The following is a 17,779-nucleotide window of genomic DNA, read 5'->3' as shown; positions in this document are numbered from 1 at the left end:
CGTGGACTGCAAGAAGATCAAACCTATCCATTCTCAAAGAAATCAGCCCTGAGTACTCACTAGAAGGACAGATCCTGAAGTTGAGGCTCCAGTACTTTGGCCACCTCATGAGAAGAGAAGAATCCCTAGAAAAGACCCTGATGTTGGGAAAGATGGAGGGCACAAGGAGAAGGGGACGACAGAGGATGAGATGGTTGGACAGTGTTCTTGAAGCTACTAACATGAGTTTGGCCAAACTGCGAGAGGCAGTGAAGGATAGGCGTGCCTGGCGTGCTCTGGTCCATGGGGTCACGAAGAGTCGGACACGACTGAACGACTGAACAACAACAATGATGATGATTGAGGAAACTGGAGAAACATTTTTGAGAAACCTACTACCAATACTTTCTCAGAACAGAATCTGTGCTGCCTTTGCTGAGAAAATTCCCATAAAAGCCTTTTTCAGTGACTTCTTAAATTTGCAAGAAAAGTGGAACAAGCTATTTGCAGACATTATGAAAAGTAAAGCCAGCACTATTGTTGTCTATGGAGAAACTTTGACCATGATAACATTGAGAGGTCTGTTGCATGAAGGAGAATCTGAGTATGGGAAATCACTTGGTAAAGTGTGGATTATGGTAGCCCAGATGGACCTTGTAGCAGTGTCCATACACAAGGACTGGGATATAGAAGCCTTCCATGGTGCCTTAGCCTTCACAGCCCACTCACATGAGGTGCCAGGATTCCAAAATTTTCTTCAAAAACTAAACCCTCATTTGATGAAGGGAGACGGCTTCATCCGACCTTTGTGGGAGCAAGCATTCGGCTGTTCATTTCCAAATTCCCATTTTAATGGAGATGATGTGGACACTTGTACCGGAGAAGAGAGGCTGCAGAATCTTCCTGGGCCTTTCTTTGAAATGAGCACGACTGGCCACAGCTACAGTATCTACAATGCTGCACAGGCTTTGGCAAATTCAGTACATGTCATGTACCCATCCATATCCAAAGTCATGGTGGGAAGAAGGAAGCTACAGCATAAAAATATGCAGCCATGGAAGGTAGTAGTTTTCTCAACATTTTGCCTTCTCCATGAGAGCACAACATCTTAATGAAGCCTTCACCCATCTGATGTCTTCCAGATGTGTATACCATGACTCCCATCACTTGCAGTCTGCAAGGCCGATGGTCAGAACTTGTGGGAATTGTAGTCTGAAACATCTGGAGATCACCAGGTTGGTGAAGGCTGCATGTGTCAAAACATGAAGCCCTTTCACATCACGCCTCAAAGATATTGAATTTGATTGTATAATTTGACATTCGGACATCGGAAACTAGTGGAATTTCTCTCATTTAAACTTCAGCATCTATGACTCTTTCCTGAAAACTGCAAAACAACAAGATATCAACAAAACAAAATATTATGAGTGGAGTGCCATTTCCCCACATAATACAGATAAAAAGCATTATGAAAACATTTAAAAATGAAGAATTTTAGGTGGAAGAGAATTTTTTCAACAAATGTCAAATGCATTAGAAGGGCTTGCTTTCCTTCTAAGGGAAGAGAATTCTGGGGAACTTTAGTCACAAATTTAAAAACGCATGTGTGGTTCATAGTATGCTTTAACACAGAGTGTATTTGGCCCCATAAACAAATATCCACCCACAAATATAAATGAATGGGGTGGGATACAAGGGTAGAGGAAATATCTTGGATACTAATACAATTCCAACACTGATTTATTTTTCCATTCCACCTAGCTTCATCCTATTCTGAGTAGCATCTCATTTAACAACAGTGCAGGAGAAACCGTGCACTTCAATGAGAATGGAGAATTGACAATGGGGTTTGATATTACAAATCTGATTACTTTTCCTAATAAGTCATTTGTTAGAATGAAAGTTGGAAGAATGAATCCTTGGGCTCCTCATGGCAAACATTTGAGCATTGATGAAGATGCCATTGTGTGGCCTAGAAGTTTTAACCAGGTGGGACATCACTGTTGCCTTTAGCCTCCATAAAATAAAAGGTGGGAGGGAGAGGCAAAGCAATCAACCCCATTCACACTCCTTCTTCTCTCTCCGTTTCTGCAACTCACTTTAACCCCCATTTTTCACCTTCATTCCTTTTTTTCTCTGCTCTATGAGGTTGCCCTGTATCATGAGGACGGTGTGCATCTTTCAGATACAGGGAATGAAACTTGGTTGGCAGCTATAATAGGGGGTATTAGGAATTGGTGTGGGTGTAAGGGTATTGGCAGCGAGTCCATTAGGCTCGAGTGGCAGTTAGGCATTGGAAAATTTCAATATGAAGTGGGGAGGAGAGGTAGCATCATCAACTGCCCCTCAATGGAAGGGTATTCCGTTAAAGGATTATGGGGGTGGGGCCCTGTCCGAAGCCTGGGAAGCTGAGGCACGCCCATAACGGTGATCACAGGGGAAATTCCGGGCGATGTTCATCACTGGGGTTCCTTACTGGTGGTTAACCCTTCACTGACTTCCAACACATGGGTTGGGGTCGGATATAGCTTATAGGGTCCAATGCTTAAGCCAATACCGCTCAACATCCGTAACCAATAAAGTTGTGGCCTTTACGCTCATTAAAATTTGCATAACGTGTCTGTGTCATTAATTCCTCAGGGAGGGGAGGGACATTGCCACACAAAATAAAAGGTGGGAGGGAGAGGTGAAACAATCAACCCCATTCGCACTCCTTCTTCTCCTTCCGTTTCTGCAACTCACTTTAACCCCCAATTTTCACCTTCACTCCTTTTTTTCCTCTGCTCTTCCTTGCACACATAGCATCATGCATTTCCATGACGCCTCTTCTCTTCTATTCTGCAGCCCACTTTGTGTGCACACCCCACGCTGATATATATGACTGAATCTTTAAGATGAATGGAATCTGAAGATAGCTTGCCTAGTTAGAGGACGAGCAGTGTATGTGTTGCGCATACACATTCAATATACCCAAACAAACCTCTGCCATTGTTTAAAACAAGGTTCTTCTTAGTTCTCTTCATCCCTACTTTACTCCAACTTCCTTTTAATGGAATCTAGCCTGATTAGGTTAATGAAGACAAAGAATGCTACCAGCACAGAAGGTACAAAGACTGGCCGTGCCAGTTCAAGACACTGCTCAACACCTCATGAGCACCTGCACTAATATGACAGAATCAAAGGATAGTGATGTTATCATGCTATTTTATCAATATATATTTCTCAATGCTAATTATCCACATTTCCTGAATAGGTGATGCCCCTTTCACTCTGTAACAACAACTGTCAACCTGGTTACCAGAAGAAGAAAAAGGAGGGGGAGCCATTTTGCTGCTACGATTGTGTTCCATGTCCAGAAGGGAAGGTTTCTCATGCACAAGGTAGAATGTGCAGCACCTGGAGTAGTCTAGCATTCTGCACCATTGGGCACATCTAGTAAAGAGTACGGTAACAATGGCACAAAGGTCCTCTGAGTTCAAGTGGTTTGTAGGTGGAGATAGTAGTAATTACTGGGCCATATTCCAAATTCCACAGGACTTCTTTACCTATTATTCCTGGAAACAATCAGGATATCAGTCAACTCAAAACAGCACTTATGGACACTCTTCACCTTGGGACCAAAGGAATGAAAGAATGACCGCTCCCCCACATCAAATGGGGGACGCCTTTTGCAGGGTTGCGCGCAGCCCCCCAGCTCCCAGTGCAGCTCCTGGTAGCTCAGGCTGGCTTCATCCTGCCCAGGCTGGATACCTGGAGGTCTCCGCCTACCTCAGCCAATCGCCCAATCCCGCCTGGGGAGGCGTTGCCAGGGGATCACATCTACCCTTGAATGCACAATAATAGGTGCCTTTCTTAAAGGGAACTTTGACTCCATGGAGATGTTTGCCACCAAAGGAAGGAGATGGCTGAATTAATGGAGAGACCAGTAAACTTGAGAAAGGGAAGGCAATGTCAGGCCATGCAGAAGGACCATGGTACTGGTTCAGGAAAATGGTTAATGTTGCTGCAATAGAGACAGAGAATGCTAGTTGTCTCATCAGTGTTTTAAAGAAACTTGAAAGCTTTTATATTTTCGGTGAGATAATCAGGATCAAAGGAACACACCCTGAGTGCTGCATTTGACCAAACAAATGATTGGTGTCTTTTTCTGCAGCTTGTGTATTTTCCTAGGCAGTTCAAGCTGTGAGGATACTTTAGAGTAAGTTCCTTAGCACTTCTCTGACACTGTGAACCAATAGCCAGTGTCATATAATCATAGAACTGAAGAGCTGGAGTGGATCCCAGGGGTCATTTAGTCCTACCACCTGACAGAAGCGCCAGCATTGCATGGGTGATATCAGGACATGGGGGGGGGACTGGGGTTGAGCATTCACACACACACACACACACACACACACACACACAAACACACACACACACTTGCCTTAAAGGGAATACAACATCATGATTTCATTTTTACAAAGGGAGATGCTATTCCTGAATCTAATTGTTTGTAGAAATAGGAGCAATGGCTGCAACTGCAAAAAGCAACCTCTGAAAATGATTTTCATCCTTTTTTTTCCAGATGCAGATTCTTGCACAATGTGCCCAAAAGATCATTATCCAAACAAGGAAAAGAATCACTGCATTCCAAAGCTAATGACCTTCTTGTCTTATAAGGACCTTTTGGGGATGAGTTTAGCCATCTTTGAACTTTTATTTTCCTTGATCACTGCTCTAGTGCTAGGAGCCTTTATAATGCACCGAGACACTCCTATTGTCAAAGCCAACAACCGGAGCCTCACCTACACCCTCCTCATCTCCCTCCTGCTCTGTTTCCCTTGTGCTTTGCTGTTTATTGGCCATCCTGGGAAGGTGATGTGTCTCCTCCGTCAAGTTGCGTTTGCCATGGTCTTCTCAGTGGCTGTCTCTTCTGTGTTAGCAAAAACCATTACAGTGGTTCTGGCTTTCATGGCCACCAAGCCAGGAAGTAGCATGAGGAAATGGGTAGGGGAAAAGGTGGCCAACTCCATTGTTCTTCTCTGCTCTCTTGTTCAAGGAATTATTTGTACCGTATGGCTGGCAATTAATCCTCCATTTCCAGATAGCGACATGAACTCAGTGACTGAAGAAATTGTACTTGAATGTAATGAGGGGTCTGTGACTATGTTCTATTGTGTCCTGGGTTACATGGGCTTCCTGGCTATTGTGAGCTTCACTGTAGCTTTTCAGGCTAGAAAATTACCTGACAGTTTCAATGAAGCCAAGCTAATCACTTTTAGCATGCTTGTGTTTTGCAGTGTTTGGTTATCCTTTTTCCCCACCTACTTGAGCACCAAAGGAAAATACATGGTAGCTGTGGAGATCTTCTCCATCTTAGCCTCCAGTGCTGGGCTGCTGGGTTGCATCTTCTTCCCTAAATGTTATATTATTGTTCTAAGGCCAGAACTGAACAAAAGAGATCACTTAATAAAGAGAAATGTTCACTGATGCTTGTGGACATTCTGCAACCTTTAGAGTGGACCAAAGTTGCAGAGTAGCTTTCCAACACAACTTACACTCTCATGCTTTTATATATATTTGCAGTAGGAGATGACGAATGCACCTGCTTTTTAGATTAGCTGACATAGATTATTCTAGTTCCACAGGGTTCCAGAATTGTTTCTGGAACAATTTGATGACCTCTGTTTTCCCTTCATCTGTCCCTGAAGCCAATTTCTGTTTTGTACTCAAAACCAATTAGTCTTTATTGCCCTGGGATGAAACTGAATTGGAAAAAATGCCTATTCTTTCTATCCTCTGTGATTTGCAGAATTTTGCCCATATGTTGCTTTGGAATAGTGTATCTGATGAAATAAATCAACTGGATGTGATAAGAGATAACATCCTTATTGAGATGTGATGATTTAATAAATCACCATTCCAGTTGCCATACACAGTACGACTAAAAACCAGTGTTCTTGCAAGACATGGTAACAAACGCAGCTCTAAGTTTTAAAAGATGTGTAGTTGACACCTGGAAACAACAGAGTCTACACTACAACGAGTCTACACTCGTTGGAAAGTATGTTTAAAGCTATAATTATTAAACAGAAGTACTCTTTTCCATGCGTAAGGGTAATGATGTGAACACCCCACAGCCAATAGGAAAGCAGGAGGGAGGGACATGGCTATAGAAGGCTGCTCCTCCTCCAAAACTTCCTCCATGTGAATTTGCAGTAGGCAGCCTCCCTCTCTCAACCCCAACTGTCATCTTCTGAAGAGACTGGGTAGAAATGTTTGGAAATTGGCACAGATTATCTCCTCGTGAGTGCATAATGAAGGAATAGGGCATTTGGAGAAGTTCTCTCTCTCATCTTGTCCCCCAAATTTAGTTGTTTAGTTGTTTAATCATTTAGTCATGTTCTATTCATGACCCCATGTACCAGAGCATGCCAGGCACTCCTGTCTTCCACTGACTCCTGCAGTTTGGTCAAACTCATGTTAGTAGCTTCAAGAACACTATCCAACCATCTCGTCCTCTTTCGTCCCCTTCTCCTTGTGCCCTCAATCTTTCCCAACATCAGGGTCTTTTCCAGGGAGCCTTCTCCCTTACTGTAGTTGTCAAATGACTGTAGCTGTCATCTCACCACTGCATTCAAGCAATGACCCAGGGACTGCATGGCCTCTTTTGATTCAGATGTTATGGATAAGTAGAACCTTGCCCCAAATGCCTCAAGGTCACTCCTGGAATCTGGGATACTGGCAGCATCTTTTTCATTTGCAAGGAGGAAAGGGCCAGGAAAGGGTCTCTTCACCCTCCAGGCTCCTCAGCCCATGCCGCTGTCGGGCAGGTGCTTACGCTTGTGCACCAGGTGGGGATGGGTCATGGAGGGTGCTCTTCACCCTTGGCTCCCCAGACCTTGTTGAAATAGAAGCCGCTGGACCACCATCATTTCTCTGCACAGTTCTCGATTTATTGCATCATCACTTGAAATAATTAGAGTGCCCACTTAGAAGCAGTGGCAGAGCTTCGGATCGGGGAACAGGTGGGGGCAGGTCTGGCACACATCCCGGGGCAGGGCATGCATCCTGGGGGCGGGACACGTGTTCTGGGGTGGGGCACGCAGCCTGCGGGGCAGGGTGCCCAGCGTGGGCGGGGGGCAGCCACGATGGAACCCCACCGGGATCACGCTGCCTGGGGCGGTGCACTCCCATGGCCCCCCTTCCTCCACCCCTGCTTAGAAGTAAGTCTTATTGAATTCAGTAGACCTTACTCTCAGGTAAGTGGGGTTAAGATTGCTGCCTAAGCAATCCTGCATGCAGAGATGCTCCTAAAATGAGAATACCTGTGCCAATAAAAACATTTAAGGATTCCCACCCCCCGGAACATTCATTAGTTGGGGGAATCAGTGCAGTCAAAGTGGCTTGTCAGCACCCACCTTTGAGTTGCTGTGAAGGTCTGTTTTCAGCAGGCCCTTTGAAGTTGCCACATGGCATAGTTATTGTCAGGCTTCACAGACTGCTATCCTTATGGCAGGCTGCCAGTAATGAGTAGACAGGGATCTCTTACCAAGCCTTTGTTCCATATTCACAGAGAGAGGCTTGGGAATGTTACCTCTTGAGGTAATGGCGTTGCTCCTAGTAAACTCCTCCTTCTTCCCTTCTCAGCTGTCAAATAGCCCCACCCTCTTTACAGTGGCTGCTTAAAGCCAATTGCCTCTTAGACCTCTGTTCTCCTACTTTCGCTGCTTGCCATGTTCTGGGAGAAGGGGGTCTGGAATGCTCTCTAATGATAATGTGTCAGCCAGCTGTTCCTTCTCTGCTTTCCCTGCCTCCTCTTCACCCATTAATTCCCAGCTTTGCCTCTCTTCTGTCTCTGAACTGTGACCCTCAGCAATCCACCGTTGTAAATCTTTACTGCCCTGCTCTTCCCAGAAAGGTTCAGAAAGAAGGGGAAGCGGTCCTCACCTTTCCTCCTCTGATGCCCAGTACCTGACATTACCTCCCTCTCTAGAGCCCTCCTCCTCCTTCCACCCCAGTGGTCTTGGTTGGTTGGGGTGGTGTGTATGAAACACCCTTTGCAAGTATGGCCCATTAACATGTTCTTCATACTCCCATGATCTTTATTCTGGCCCATACCCCTTCCACGCAATAAAGTATTGCCCCTTCTTCCATAACATTTGAGAGTCTACATTTGTTCTACTTTTTACTCTTCCTCTCCTTCTACCATGATGGGAGGTGGAGGGGCTTGTCTAGTCGCCTGATAAGGGTGTGCAGGCATGATGGGCAACAAAACTGATACGTGGAACACCGGGTGAATATTCATGAATACAGGTAACGGGAGCCTGAAAGTCACAGGGTTGATCTGGTGTACAACTTCCAAGGGACCCACCCTCTGTGGGTCCAGATTCCTGCAGATGCCTTTCTGTGGCAAATCATGTTTCGACAGCCACACCTGATCTCCCATCTCCCATCTAAGTGCCAGGTTGTTGGTGCGCGTCAGCTGATCTCTTACAGGCCTCCTTAGCACAGTCCAAATGCTCCTTTAGCAAACTCTGGATTGCTGACAGTTCTTCTACAAAGTCTTCTGCTGCTGGCACTGACAGGGTGTCAGTCGGGGTTGGGAAGGTTCAGGGATGGTATCCATAACTGCCAAAGAAGGGGGTCTGCTGCATTGAAGCATGAAGAGCATTGTTGTACACAAACTGTGCCAAGGGAAGCTTGGATACCCAATGATCTTGTTGGTAGTTTACCTAGCAAATGAGATACTGTTGCAGCATGGCATTGGTCCTTTCCAACTCCCCATTGGTCTCTGGTTGCTGGGCCGAGGCAAGGCACAACTCCACCTTGAGAAGCTGCATGAGCTTCTTCCAGAACTGCAAAGTGAAATGGGTTCCCCTATCCGATACGATCTGTAGTGGGAACCTGTGCAACTTGAATACGTGATCTACAAAGAATTGTGCTGTCTCTTGGGATGTCAGAAGTCCCTTGCAAGGCACAAAGTGTGCCATCTTGGTGAACTGCTGCTGTGATTTGGGGAGATCCTTGATGAAGTCCATGACTATGGTTTCCCAGGGTCCTTGCAAGGTGGGTAATGGCTGTAGCAAGCCTGTTGGTCTCTTTGCTTGCTGACACACCTCACAGACTCTTATGTATTCCTTGACCTCCTCTCTCACCCTCAGTCTCCAGAACCGCCACATCACAAGGTATAACGTTTTGTGCTGCCTGACGTTGCCTGCTGTAGGGTTATCATGGCATCAATGCAGGACCTTGGCTCGGAGGTTGCCCACTGGGACGTAGAGAGTTTCTCTTCTATACAATAGGTCATCCTTCTCTGTGAAGCCCTCTGCATTGTTGGTGTTTTCCTGCAGTGCAATTAACTTGCCTCTAGCAAAGGCATCTTCTCTTGTCTGCTGCTGAAAGTTTGAGACTTCCAAGACTGACCCAGCTGCTAGCTGTAGCTGTGCTGGTTTCAATATATGCCTGTACACTGGGACTAGCTCATGGTCCTGATATTCTGGCTTTCTAGAGAGAGCATCTGCTCCTTGATTCTGACTGCCCGACACATACCAGACTCTGAAGCCAAACAGAGCAAAGAATTGTGCCCAGCAGATCTGCTGCTGATTTAGATGACACGTCATCTGCCAATACTCTAGATTGTGATGGTTGATGTGCACATCTACCTGCTGCTGTGCCCCTTCCAAGAAGTGCCTACCCACTTCAAAGGCTTCCTTGATTGCTAAAAGTTCCTTTTCCCAAATGGTGTAATTCTGTTCTGAAGGGTTCAACTTCCTAAAGTGGAAGGCACATGGGCGTAGAGTGCTGTCTTGGTGTTCCTGCAGCAGCACAGCACCCACTGCCCTTTCAGAGGCATCTGTTCCTACGACTAATGCCCTGTGGAGTCTGCATGTGTCAGGCACATCTCTGAGGAGAACATGGTTTTGAGCTGCTCCAATGCCTGTCTTGCCTCGGCCACCCACTAGAAAGGTTTCTTACCCTTCAAGCAATCCGTGAGAGGTGTTGTGAGTCTCAAATAGGCCAGAACAAACTTGTGGTAATTATTTGCAAAACCCAAAAATCTCTGTGGGTCTTTCTTCGTTTGGGGCTCCTGCCATGAAACTATGCTCTGTACCTGAGTAGCATCCACATGCATCCCCTCAGGTGTGAGGCAATACCCCAGGAAATCTACCATTGAGATGTGGAACTGACATTTTTCCAACTTGGCATACAGCTGGCATTCTCACAACCTCTGCAGCACCTCTGTCACATGACGTATGTACTGTTCTTGGTTTTCTGAATAGATCAAGACATCATCAACCCAAGCCACAACCCTACAACCCACAATCCTACATGCAAAGGTGTTCCTAAAATGAGTAGAGCTGTGCCAATAAAAACATTTAAAGATCCCACACACCCTCCAGAACATTCATTAGTTAGGGGAATCAGGGCAGTCAAGGCGATTTGTCAGCGCCCATCTTTGAGCTCCTGTGAAGGTCTGTTTTCTGCAGACCTTTTGAAGTTGCCACATGACAATGTTATGATGTCAGGTGACTCACATGTAGGTGGCCCCACCCACTGGTCAAAGTATCTCTGAGCTTTGACCCTCTGCAAACCACTGTTGTAAATCTATATTGTCCTGCTCTTCTTGGGAAGGTTCAGAAAAAGGGGGAAGCGGTCTCCACCATTCCTCCTCCAATGTCCAGCCCCTGACCATTATGAGTCAGGTGACTCACTCACCTGCCAAAGTTGGCCTGCAAGGGTAAGGAAGTGAGGATCCAATACACTGGCCTGATCCAGTTTTTCATCAATACATTAAGGTAAGTGGCAAGCCTCTCCTGAACATTTTGAGGAATCTCCCTGTACAACCATAAAAAGAAAGTAGCAGAAATATAGCTACCCTTAGGAACACAGGAAAATTTGTGCTTGTTTTGGACCACCTGTTTTCTTTCTCCAGTAAGTATGTTAGAATGTCACCAAGTGCCTAGTTCCTTAAAGGTAAAGGTACCCCTGACCATTAGGTCCAGCCGCAAACAACTCTGGGGTTGCGGCACTCATATCACTTTACCGGCTGAGGGAGCCGGCGTTTGTCCGCAGACAGCTTCCATGTCATGTGGTCAGCATGACTAAGCCTCTTCTGGCGAAACCAGGGCAATGCACGGAAATGCCGTTTACCTTCCCGCTGGAGCGGTACCTATTTATCTACTTGCACTTTGGCGTGATTTTGAACTGCTAGGTGGGCAGGAGCTGGGACCGAGCAACGGGAGCTCACCCCGTCATGGGGATTCGAACCGCTGACCTTCTGATCAGCTAGCCCTAGGCTCAGTGGTTTAGACCACAGCACCACCCGCGTCCCTGCCTAGTTCCTTGGGAGAGGCTAATTACAGGTTTTGCCATTCTCAATTGCATACATTGTGATTGTGATTAACGTCTCTGAGATGTGCCATATTTTTCTCCTTTTTACCAAGCCACCTGCTGGTTTCCAAAATCATAACAACACACCAGAAAAGGCCAAGCTATGTTTTTAAAAACCCTGCTTGATGTTCAGATCTGAAACTAGTGGCCCAAGGCTCCAGCATACTCCAATTCCATATAGCTTTCTGGTACATGTATATAAACAGAGGATACAGACTCCAAATATTGCATCAGTGGAGGCTGCTACTTTTCAAGACAGACTGCTATAGATACCTATTGCTATGAAGGAAGGCGGAAAATCTGGCATCTGCAGTGAGAGGGGAATGACCATAATTGGGACAGTGTTGTTGGAGATGTTTCTAATGCTGTTGCAGATACCCCACAGTGAGTTCCAGGAGCATGCTGCTAGATGCGTTGTTCATGACCCCATCTATACGCCTCATAAGTATTATAAGTCAGGCGATCTCATAATTGGTGGGGCTGCCTCTCTGATGCTGATATTTTTGGATTCTTATTCCTTCACTGAATACCCTACTCCTGATACTAGCTTTCCCATGTAAGGATATTTTGTTTTTCTGTATTATGACAAAGGTTGTCAACTGCAGCCTTAATGGAATCAGTAGCACACAAATGTATGAATTATCAATAAACACTGGAGGAGCTTATACCCATAGGGTATTCAGAAAGTGCTATTAATTGTTTTTTTAAACATCCATGCAACTAGCAGTACACATGATTCGTTCAATCTCACATATAGCTTGATCATTCTACAATGACTTTTAAATCATTTAAAATCCTCTAATCCCACAATGCCAGATACATTGCCCCAGGATCACGGTGTAATAATATATACAGACTATCACTTTCACATATTGCAGCTTTGTGTGGTTCTGCTCTCAGCAGTCTATCAACTAATTTACATGCTATTAATGAAGCAGGACAGCTACTAAACAACTTTATTTTTGTTACATTTCCTGGTGACTTATTATCTAACTTTTTTTTTAGTGTTGTGACAAAGAATTACCAGCATGTCCTAGCCTTGATATTTGCTGTAAATGAGATTAATGGAAATCCCAAGATTTTACCTAATGCTTCCTTTGGATTCCACATCCCTGAAAGCTACTTCAGCCAGAAGTGGAGCTACCACATTGCAATGGAGTTTTTCTCCACACAGTACAGATTTGTCCCGAATTATAACTGTGATGTCGAGAACAACCTCATAGGAGTCATAGGAGGACTGGGTTCTGAAACCTCTTACCATTTGGCTGCCATCTTGGACATCTATAAGTTTCCACAGGTATAACATACTCTTGGAACACTGTGTTCTCAAAACTATTTGTCTTTCTTGAGGAGGCAGGATCTAACTCCTCTTGGAAGGAGACATTAATCACCTTTCTGGCCCAGCCAGCTCAAGCTGTTCTCTCCTTGCTAGCTTTTATCAGTTAAGAGGTTTTTGCTTTTAAATGTTCTTTGTGTGTATTTTATTCTTCCTTCTGTAAGTTATTTGATATTTCTTTTGAGCAGTATAAAATATTGTAAATTTTTAACTAAATATTCATGTCTCTCTATCTGCTACTTAAGGTACAGAGGAGAATTTTATATTGGGTGAAGTTTCTGAGTACTCCTCACAAGCAACTCACATCATTTTAAACAGAATGTTCAGTATTTATAAATACACACATGCGCGCACACCACCAACCCAGCCCTAAAGGTTTCCAAATAAATTTGTAAAACAACTTCCTGAATTTCCCCCCCTTTTAGTTCACCTACGGTGATTTTGTTCCCATTCTGAAGGATCAGTCTCATTCACCGTCCTTGTATCGGATGGCTCCAAATGAAATCCACCAGTACAAGGGAATTGTCCAGCTACTTCTGCATTTCAAATGGATTTGGGTGGGTCTAATGACGATGACTGAGGAAACTGGAGAAACATTTTTGAGCAACCTACTACCAATACTTTCTCAAAACAGAATCTGTGCTGCCTTCGCTGAAAAAATTCCCATAAAAACCTTTTTTGGTGACTTCTTAAATTTGCAAGAAAAGTGGAACAAAATATTTTCAGATGTTATAAAAAGTAAAGCCAACACTATTGTTGTCTATGGAGAAGCTAACACCATGATAACATTGAGAGGACTGCTGCATGAAGGAGAATCTGAGTATGGGAAATCACTTGGTAAAGTGTGGATTATGGTAGCCCAGATGGACCTTGTAGCCATGTCGATGCACAAGGACTGGGATATAGAAGCCTTCCATGGTGCCTTAGCCTTCACAGCCCACTCACATGAGGTGCCAGGATTCCAAAATTTTCTTCATAAATTAAACCCTCATTTGATGACGGGAGATGGCTTCATCCAACCATTCTGGGAGCAAGCATTCGGCTGTTCATTTCTAAATTCCTATTTAAATGGAGATGATGTGGACACTTGTACTGGAGAAGAGAGGCTGCAGAATCTTCCTGGGCCTTTCTTTGAAATGAGCATGACTGGCCACAGCTACAGTATCTACAATGCTGTACAGGCTCTGGCAAATTCAATACATGCCATGTACTCATCCATATTCAAATCTAAAGCCACGGTGGAAAGAAGGAAGCTACAACTTAAAAATATGCAGCCATGGAAGGTAGTAGTTTTCACAGCATTCTGCCTTCACCATGAGAGCACAAGATCTTAATGCAGCCTTTACCAATCTGATGTCTTCCAGATGTGTATACCATGACTCCCATCACTTGCAGTTTGGAAGGCTGATGGTCAGAAATAATGGGAATTTTATTCTAAAACAATTGGAGTTCATCAGTTGGTGAAGCCTGTATGTGTCAAAATCATGTGTTCTGAAGTACTTTCACATCACACCTCAAATATATTCAATTTAATTGTATAATTTTTGACATTTGGACATCTATGTCCCTTTCCTGAATATTGCAATACAACATTTTTTGGTTTTTACTGTTTTCTCCCCTTGTTTTCTCTGGGGAACTGAAAGAGATATCTACAAATCTAAATGAATGGGATAGGATGCAAGTGTAGAGGAAATATCTTGGATACTAATACAATTCTAACACTGATTTATTTTTCCATTCCACCTAGCTGCATCATATTCTGAGGAGCATCTCATTTAACAACAGTGCAGGAGAATTCGTGCACTTGAATAAGAATGGAGAATTGACAATGGGGTTTGATATTACAAATCTGATTACTTTCCCCAATAAGTCATTTGTTAGAATGAAAGTTGGAAGAATGGATCCTTGGGCTCATCATGGCAAACAGCTGAGCATTTATGAAGATGCCATTGTGTGGCCTAGAGGTTTTAACCAGGTAGGACAACACTATAGCCTTTAGCTGCCATAAACTAAAAGGAGGGAGGGAGAGGAGAAAGAACTGTTTGTAGCATCCTTAATAGGATGTTTCTATAGTCTTTATCCCGGTAGTTTTTTGTTTTTTGTTTTTGTTTATTATATGTTAATGAAACTGAGAATGCTACCCACACAGAAGGTACAGAGACCAACCGACCATCCTGACTGACACTGCTCAACACCTCATGAGCACCTGCACTAATATGACCGAATCCAAGGATAGTACTGTGAGGATAGTGATGTTATCATGCTATTTGATAAATTTATATTCTCAATGTGAATTATTCACATTTCTTGAATAGGTGATGCCCCTTTCACTCTGTAACGACAACTGCCAACCTGGTTACCAGAAGAAGAAAAAGGAGGGGGAGCCATTTTGCTGCTATGATTGTATTCAATGTCCAAAAGGGAAGATTTCTCACAAAAAAGGTAGAATATGCAGCAACTAGAATAATCTAGCATTCTGCATCATTGTGTCAAGAGTATGGCAATGATGGCACAAAGGGCCTCTTAGTTAAAGCACTTTGTAGTTGGTGATAGTAGTCATTGCTGCCTCCGCTTCCTCCTGGCACCACCACTGGCCCTCCTTCCACTCCACAGCAGGAGGCAGTGGAGAAGGGGCTGGCCATTGGAGCCATGCCATGCTTGGTTCCATATTTCACCTCCACACTTATTGGATTTTGGGGGGAGCCCAGCCTGGGTCCAAAAAGGGCACAGTCCCCAGGAGCTGGTACCCCTGCCACCTACAGTGGGGGAATCTCAAGTAATGCACCCATGACAGATGGCCATCCAGCCTCTGCCTAAAAACCTCCAAGGAAGGAGAGTCCATCATCTTCTGAGGGAGTCTGTTCCACTATCAAACAGCTCTTACCACCATGAAGTTCTTCCTGATGTTGAGTCAGAAAATCCTTTCTTGTAACTTGAAACCCTGTGGTTTGGGTCCCACCCTACAGAGCAGGAGAAAACAAGCTTGCCTCATCTTCCATGTGACAGCCCTTTAGATATCTGAAGATGGCTGTCGTATCTGCTCTCAGTCTCCCCTTCTCCAGGATAAACATACCCAACTTCCTCAACCATTCCTCTTAAGGCTTGGTTTCCAGCCCATTGATCACCTTTGTTGCCCTCATCTGCACACATCCCAGCTTGTCAATATGCTTCTTACATTGTGGTGCCCAGAACGGGACACAGCACTCCACATTTGACCAAGGCAGGATAGAGTGGTACTATTACTTCCACTGAATCATGTGGCAGAGACATCTCATCCTGGAAGCTAGTGCAAATGTTTCAATCTCTCTCTGTTACCTGTTAAATTCAGCCTAGCTAGAACATTAGTAAGTAGTAAGGGAAAGCTTGCCTTAGAATACTATTGGTTCCAAGTGATAAGTGAGTACTTTTATTCACTTATCTTTAAAGTTATGCATCAACATACACACACTTTTGTCTTCTTAAAGGGAAGACAACAGCATGATTTGATTTTTTAGAAGGGGAAATTTATTCCTAAACCTGATTGTTTGTAGAAGTAGAAGGAATGGCTTCAACTGCAAAAAGCAACCTCTGAAAAAGTTTTTCATCTTTTTTTCAGATGCAGATTTTTGCACAATATGCCCAAAAGATCATTATCCAAACAAAGAAAAGAATCACTGCATTCCAAAGATGATAACCTTCTTGTCTTATAAGGACCCTTTGGGGACAAGTTTAGCCATCTTTGCACTTTTATTTTCCTTGATCACTGCTCTAGTGCTAGGAGCCTTTATAATGCACCGCGACACTCCTATTGTCAAAGCCAACAACCGGAGCGTCACCTACACCCTCCTCATCTCCCTCCTGCTCTGTTTCCCTTGTGCTTTGCTGTTTATTGGCCATCCTGGGAAGGTGATGTGTCTCCTCCGTCAAGTTGCATTTGGCATGGTCTTCTCAGTGGCTGTCTCTTCTGTGTTAGCAAAAACCATTACAGTGGTTCTGGCTTTCATGGCCACCAAGCCAGGAAGTAGCATGAGGAAATGGGTAGGGAAAAAGGTGGCCAACTCCATTGTTCTTCTCTGCTCTCTTGTTCAAGGAATTATTTGTACCGTATGGCTGGCAATTAATCCTCCATTTCCAGATAGTGACATGAACTCAGTGACTGAGGAGATTGTACTTGAATGTAATGAGGGGTCTGTGACTATGTTCTATTGTGTCCTGGGTTACATGGGCTTCCTGGCTATTGTGAGCTTCACTGTAGCTTTCCAGGCTAGAAAATTACCTGACACTTTCAATGAAGCCAAGCTAATCACTTTTAGCATGCTTGTGTTTTGCAGTGTTTGGTTATCCTTTTTCCCCACCTATCTGAGCACCAAAGGGAAATACATGGTAGCTGTGGAGATCTTCTCCATCTTAGCCTCCAGTGCTGGGCTGCTAGGTTGCATCTTCTTCCCTAAATGTTATATTATTGTCCTGAGACCAGAACTGAACAAAAGAGATCACTTAGTAAAGAGAAATGTTCACTGATGCTTGGGGACATTCTGCAACCTTTAGAGTGGACCAAAGTTGCAGAGTAGCCTTCCAACACAACTTTCCCTCTCAGGCTTTTATATATTTGCAGTAGGAGATGACAAATGCACCTGCTTTTTAGATTAGCTGACATAGATTATTCTAGTTCCACAGGGTTCCAGAATTGTTTCTGGAACAATTTGATGACCTCTGTTTTCTCCTTTCTCCTGCTCTTGAATGCAAGGCTTGCAAATATGTGCTCCCAGGAGGGAGCAGGCTACAGAGGATTCACAGAGACCATTGCAGCACCACAGCCCTCCCCACCTGAGCCATTCATCAAGGGGTGGCCATTCATTAAGGGGACCAGCAACACAGCCAGTGGGGAAGGCTGGGCTGGCGTGGCAGGCTCTGTGAACCCTCTGTGCGCTGCCTGCACAAGGAAGGATGGGGATCCCTGCATGGGGGCTCCTGGGTTGCAGGCCTTCAAAATTGTGCATCTGCACTCTGGCTCCCTGCCCCACTGCCCACGATGCCCCTGCCCAGCAGTTCTTATTATATTTTTTCTTTTTTGAAATGGAGTTCCTACTTCATTCTAGCAGCTCAAATTGC

General features: G+C 44.5%; 2 protein-coding genes across 2 annotated transcripts; both read left to right on the top strand.

Annotated features, from left to right (window-relative positions):
• Window positions 1-335: 335 nt before the first annotated feature.
• LOC117057643 (vomeronasal type-2 receptor 26-like) lies at window positions 336-5,448 on the top strand. The gene is made up of 3 exons (XM_033168483.1): window positions 336-1,040; window positions 3,233-3,359; window positions 4,544-5,448. The coding sequence occupies exons 1-3, from the start codon at window positions 336-338 to the stop codon at window positions 5,446-5,448; spliced, it is 1,737 nt and encodes a 578-aa protein (XP_033024374.1).
• Window positions 5,449-13,260: 7,812 nt separating this feature from the next.
• LOC117057642 (vomeronasal type-2 receptor 26-like) lies at window positions 13,261-17,188 on the top strand. Its single transcript, XM_033168482.1, has 4 exons — window positions 13,261-13,971; window positions 14,436-14,663; window positions 15,302-15,464; window positions 16,284-17,188. The coding sequence occupies exons 1-4, from the start codon at window positions 13,261-13,263 to the stop codon at window positions 17,186-17,188; spliced, it is 2,007 nt and encodes a 668-aa protein (XP_033024373.1).
• Window positions 17,189-17,779: the final 591 nt, after the last annotated feature.

This window comes from Lacerta agilis, chromosome 14, assembly GCF_009819535.1.
Source record: "Lacerta agilis isolate rLacAgi1 chromosome 14, rLacAgi1.pri, whole genome shotgun sequence".
Classification (NCBI taxonomy): domain Eukaryota; kingdom Metazoa; phylum Chordata; class Lepidosauria; order Squamata; family Lacertidae; genus Lacerta; species Lacerta agilis.
This window is presented reverse-complemented; position numbering and strand designations above follow the sequence as displayed.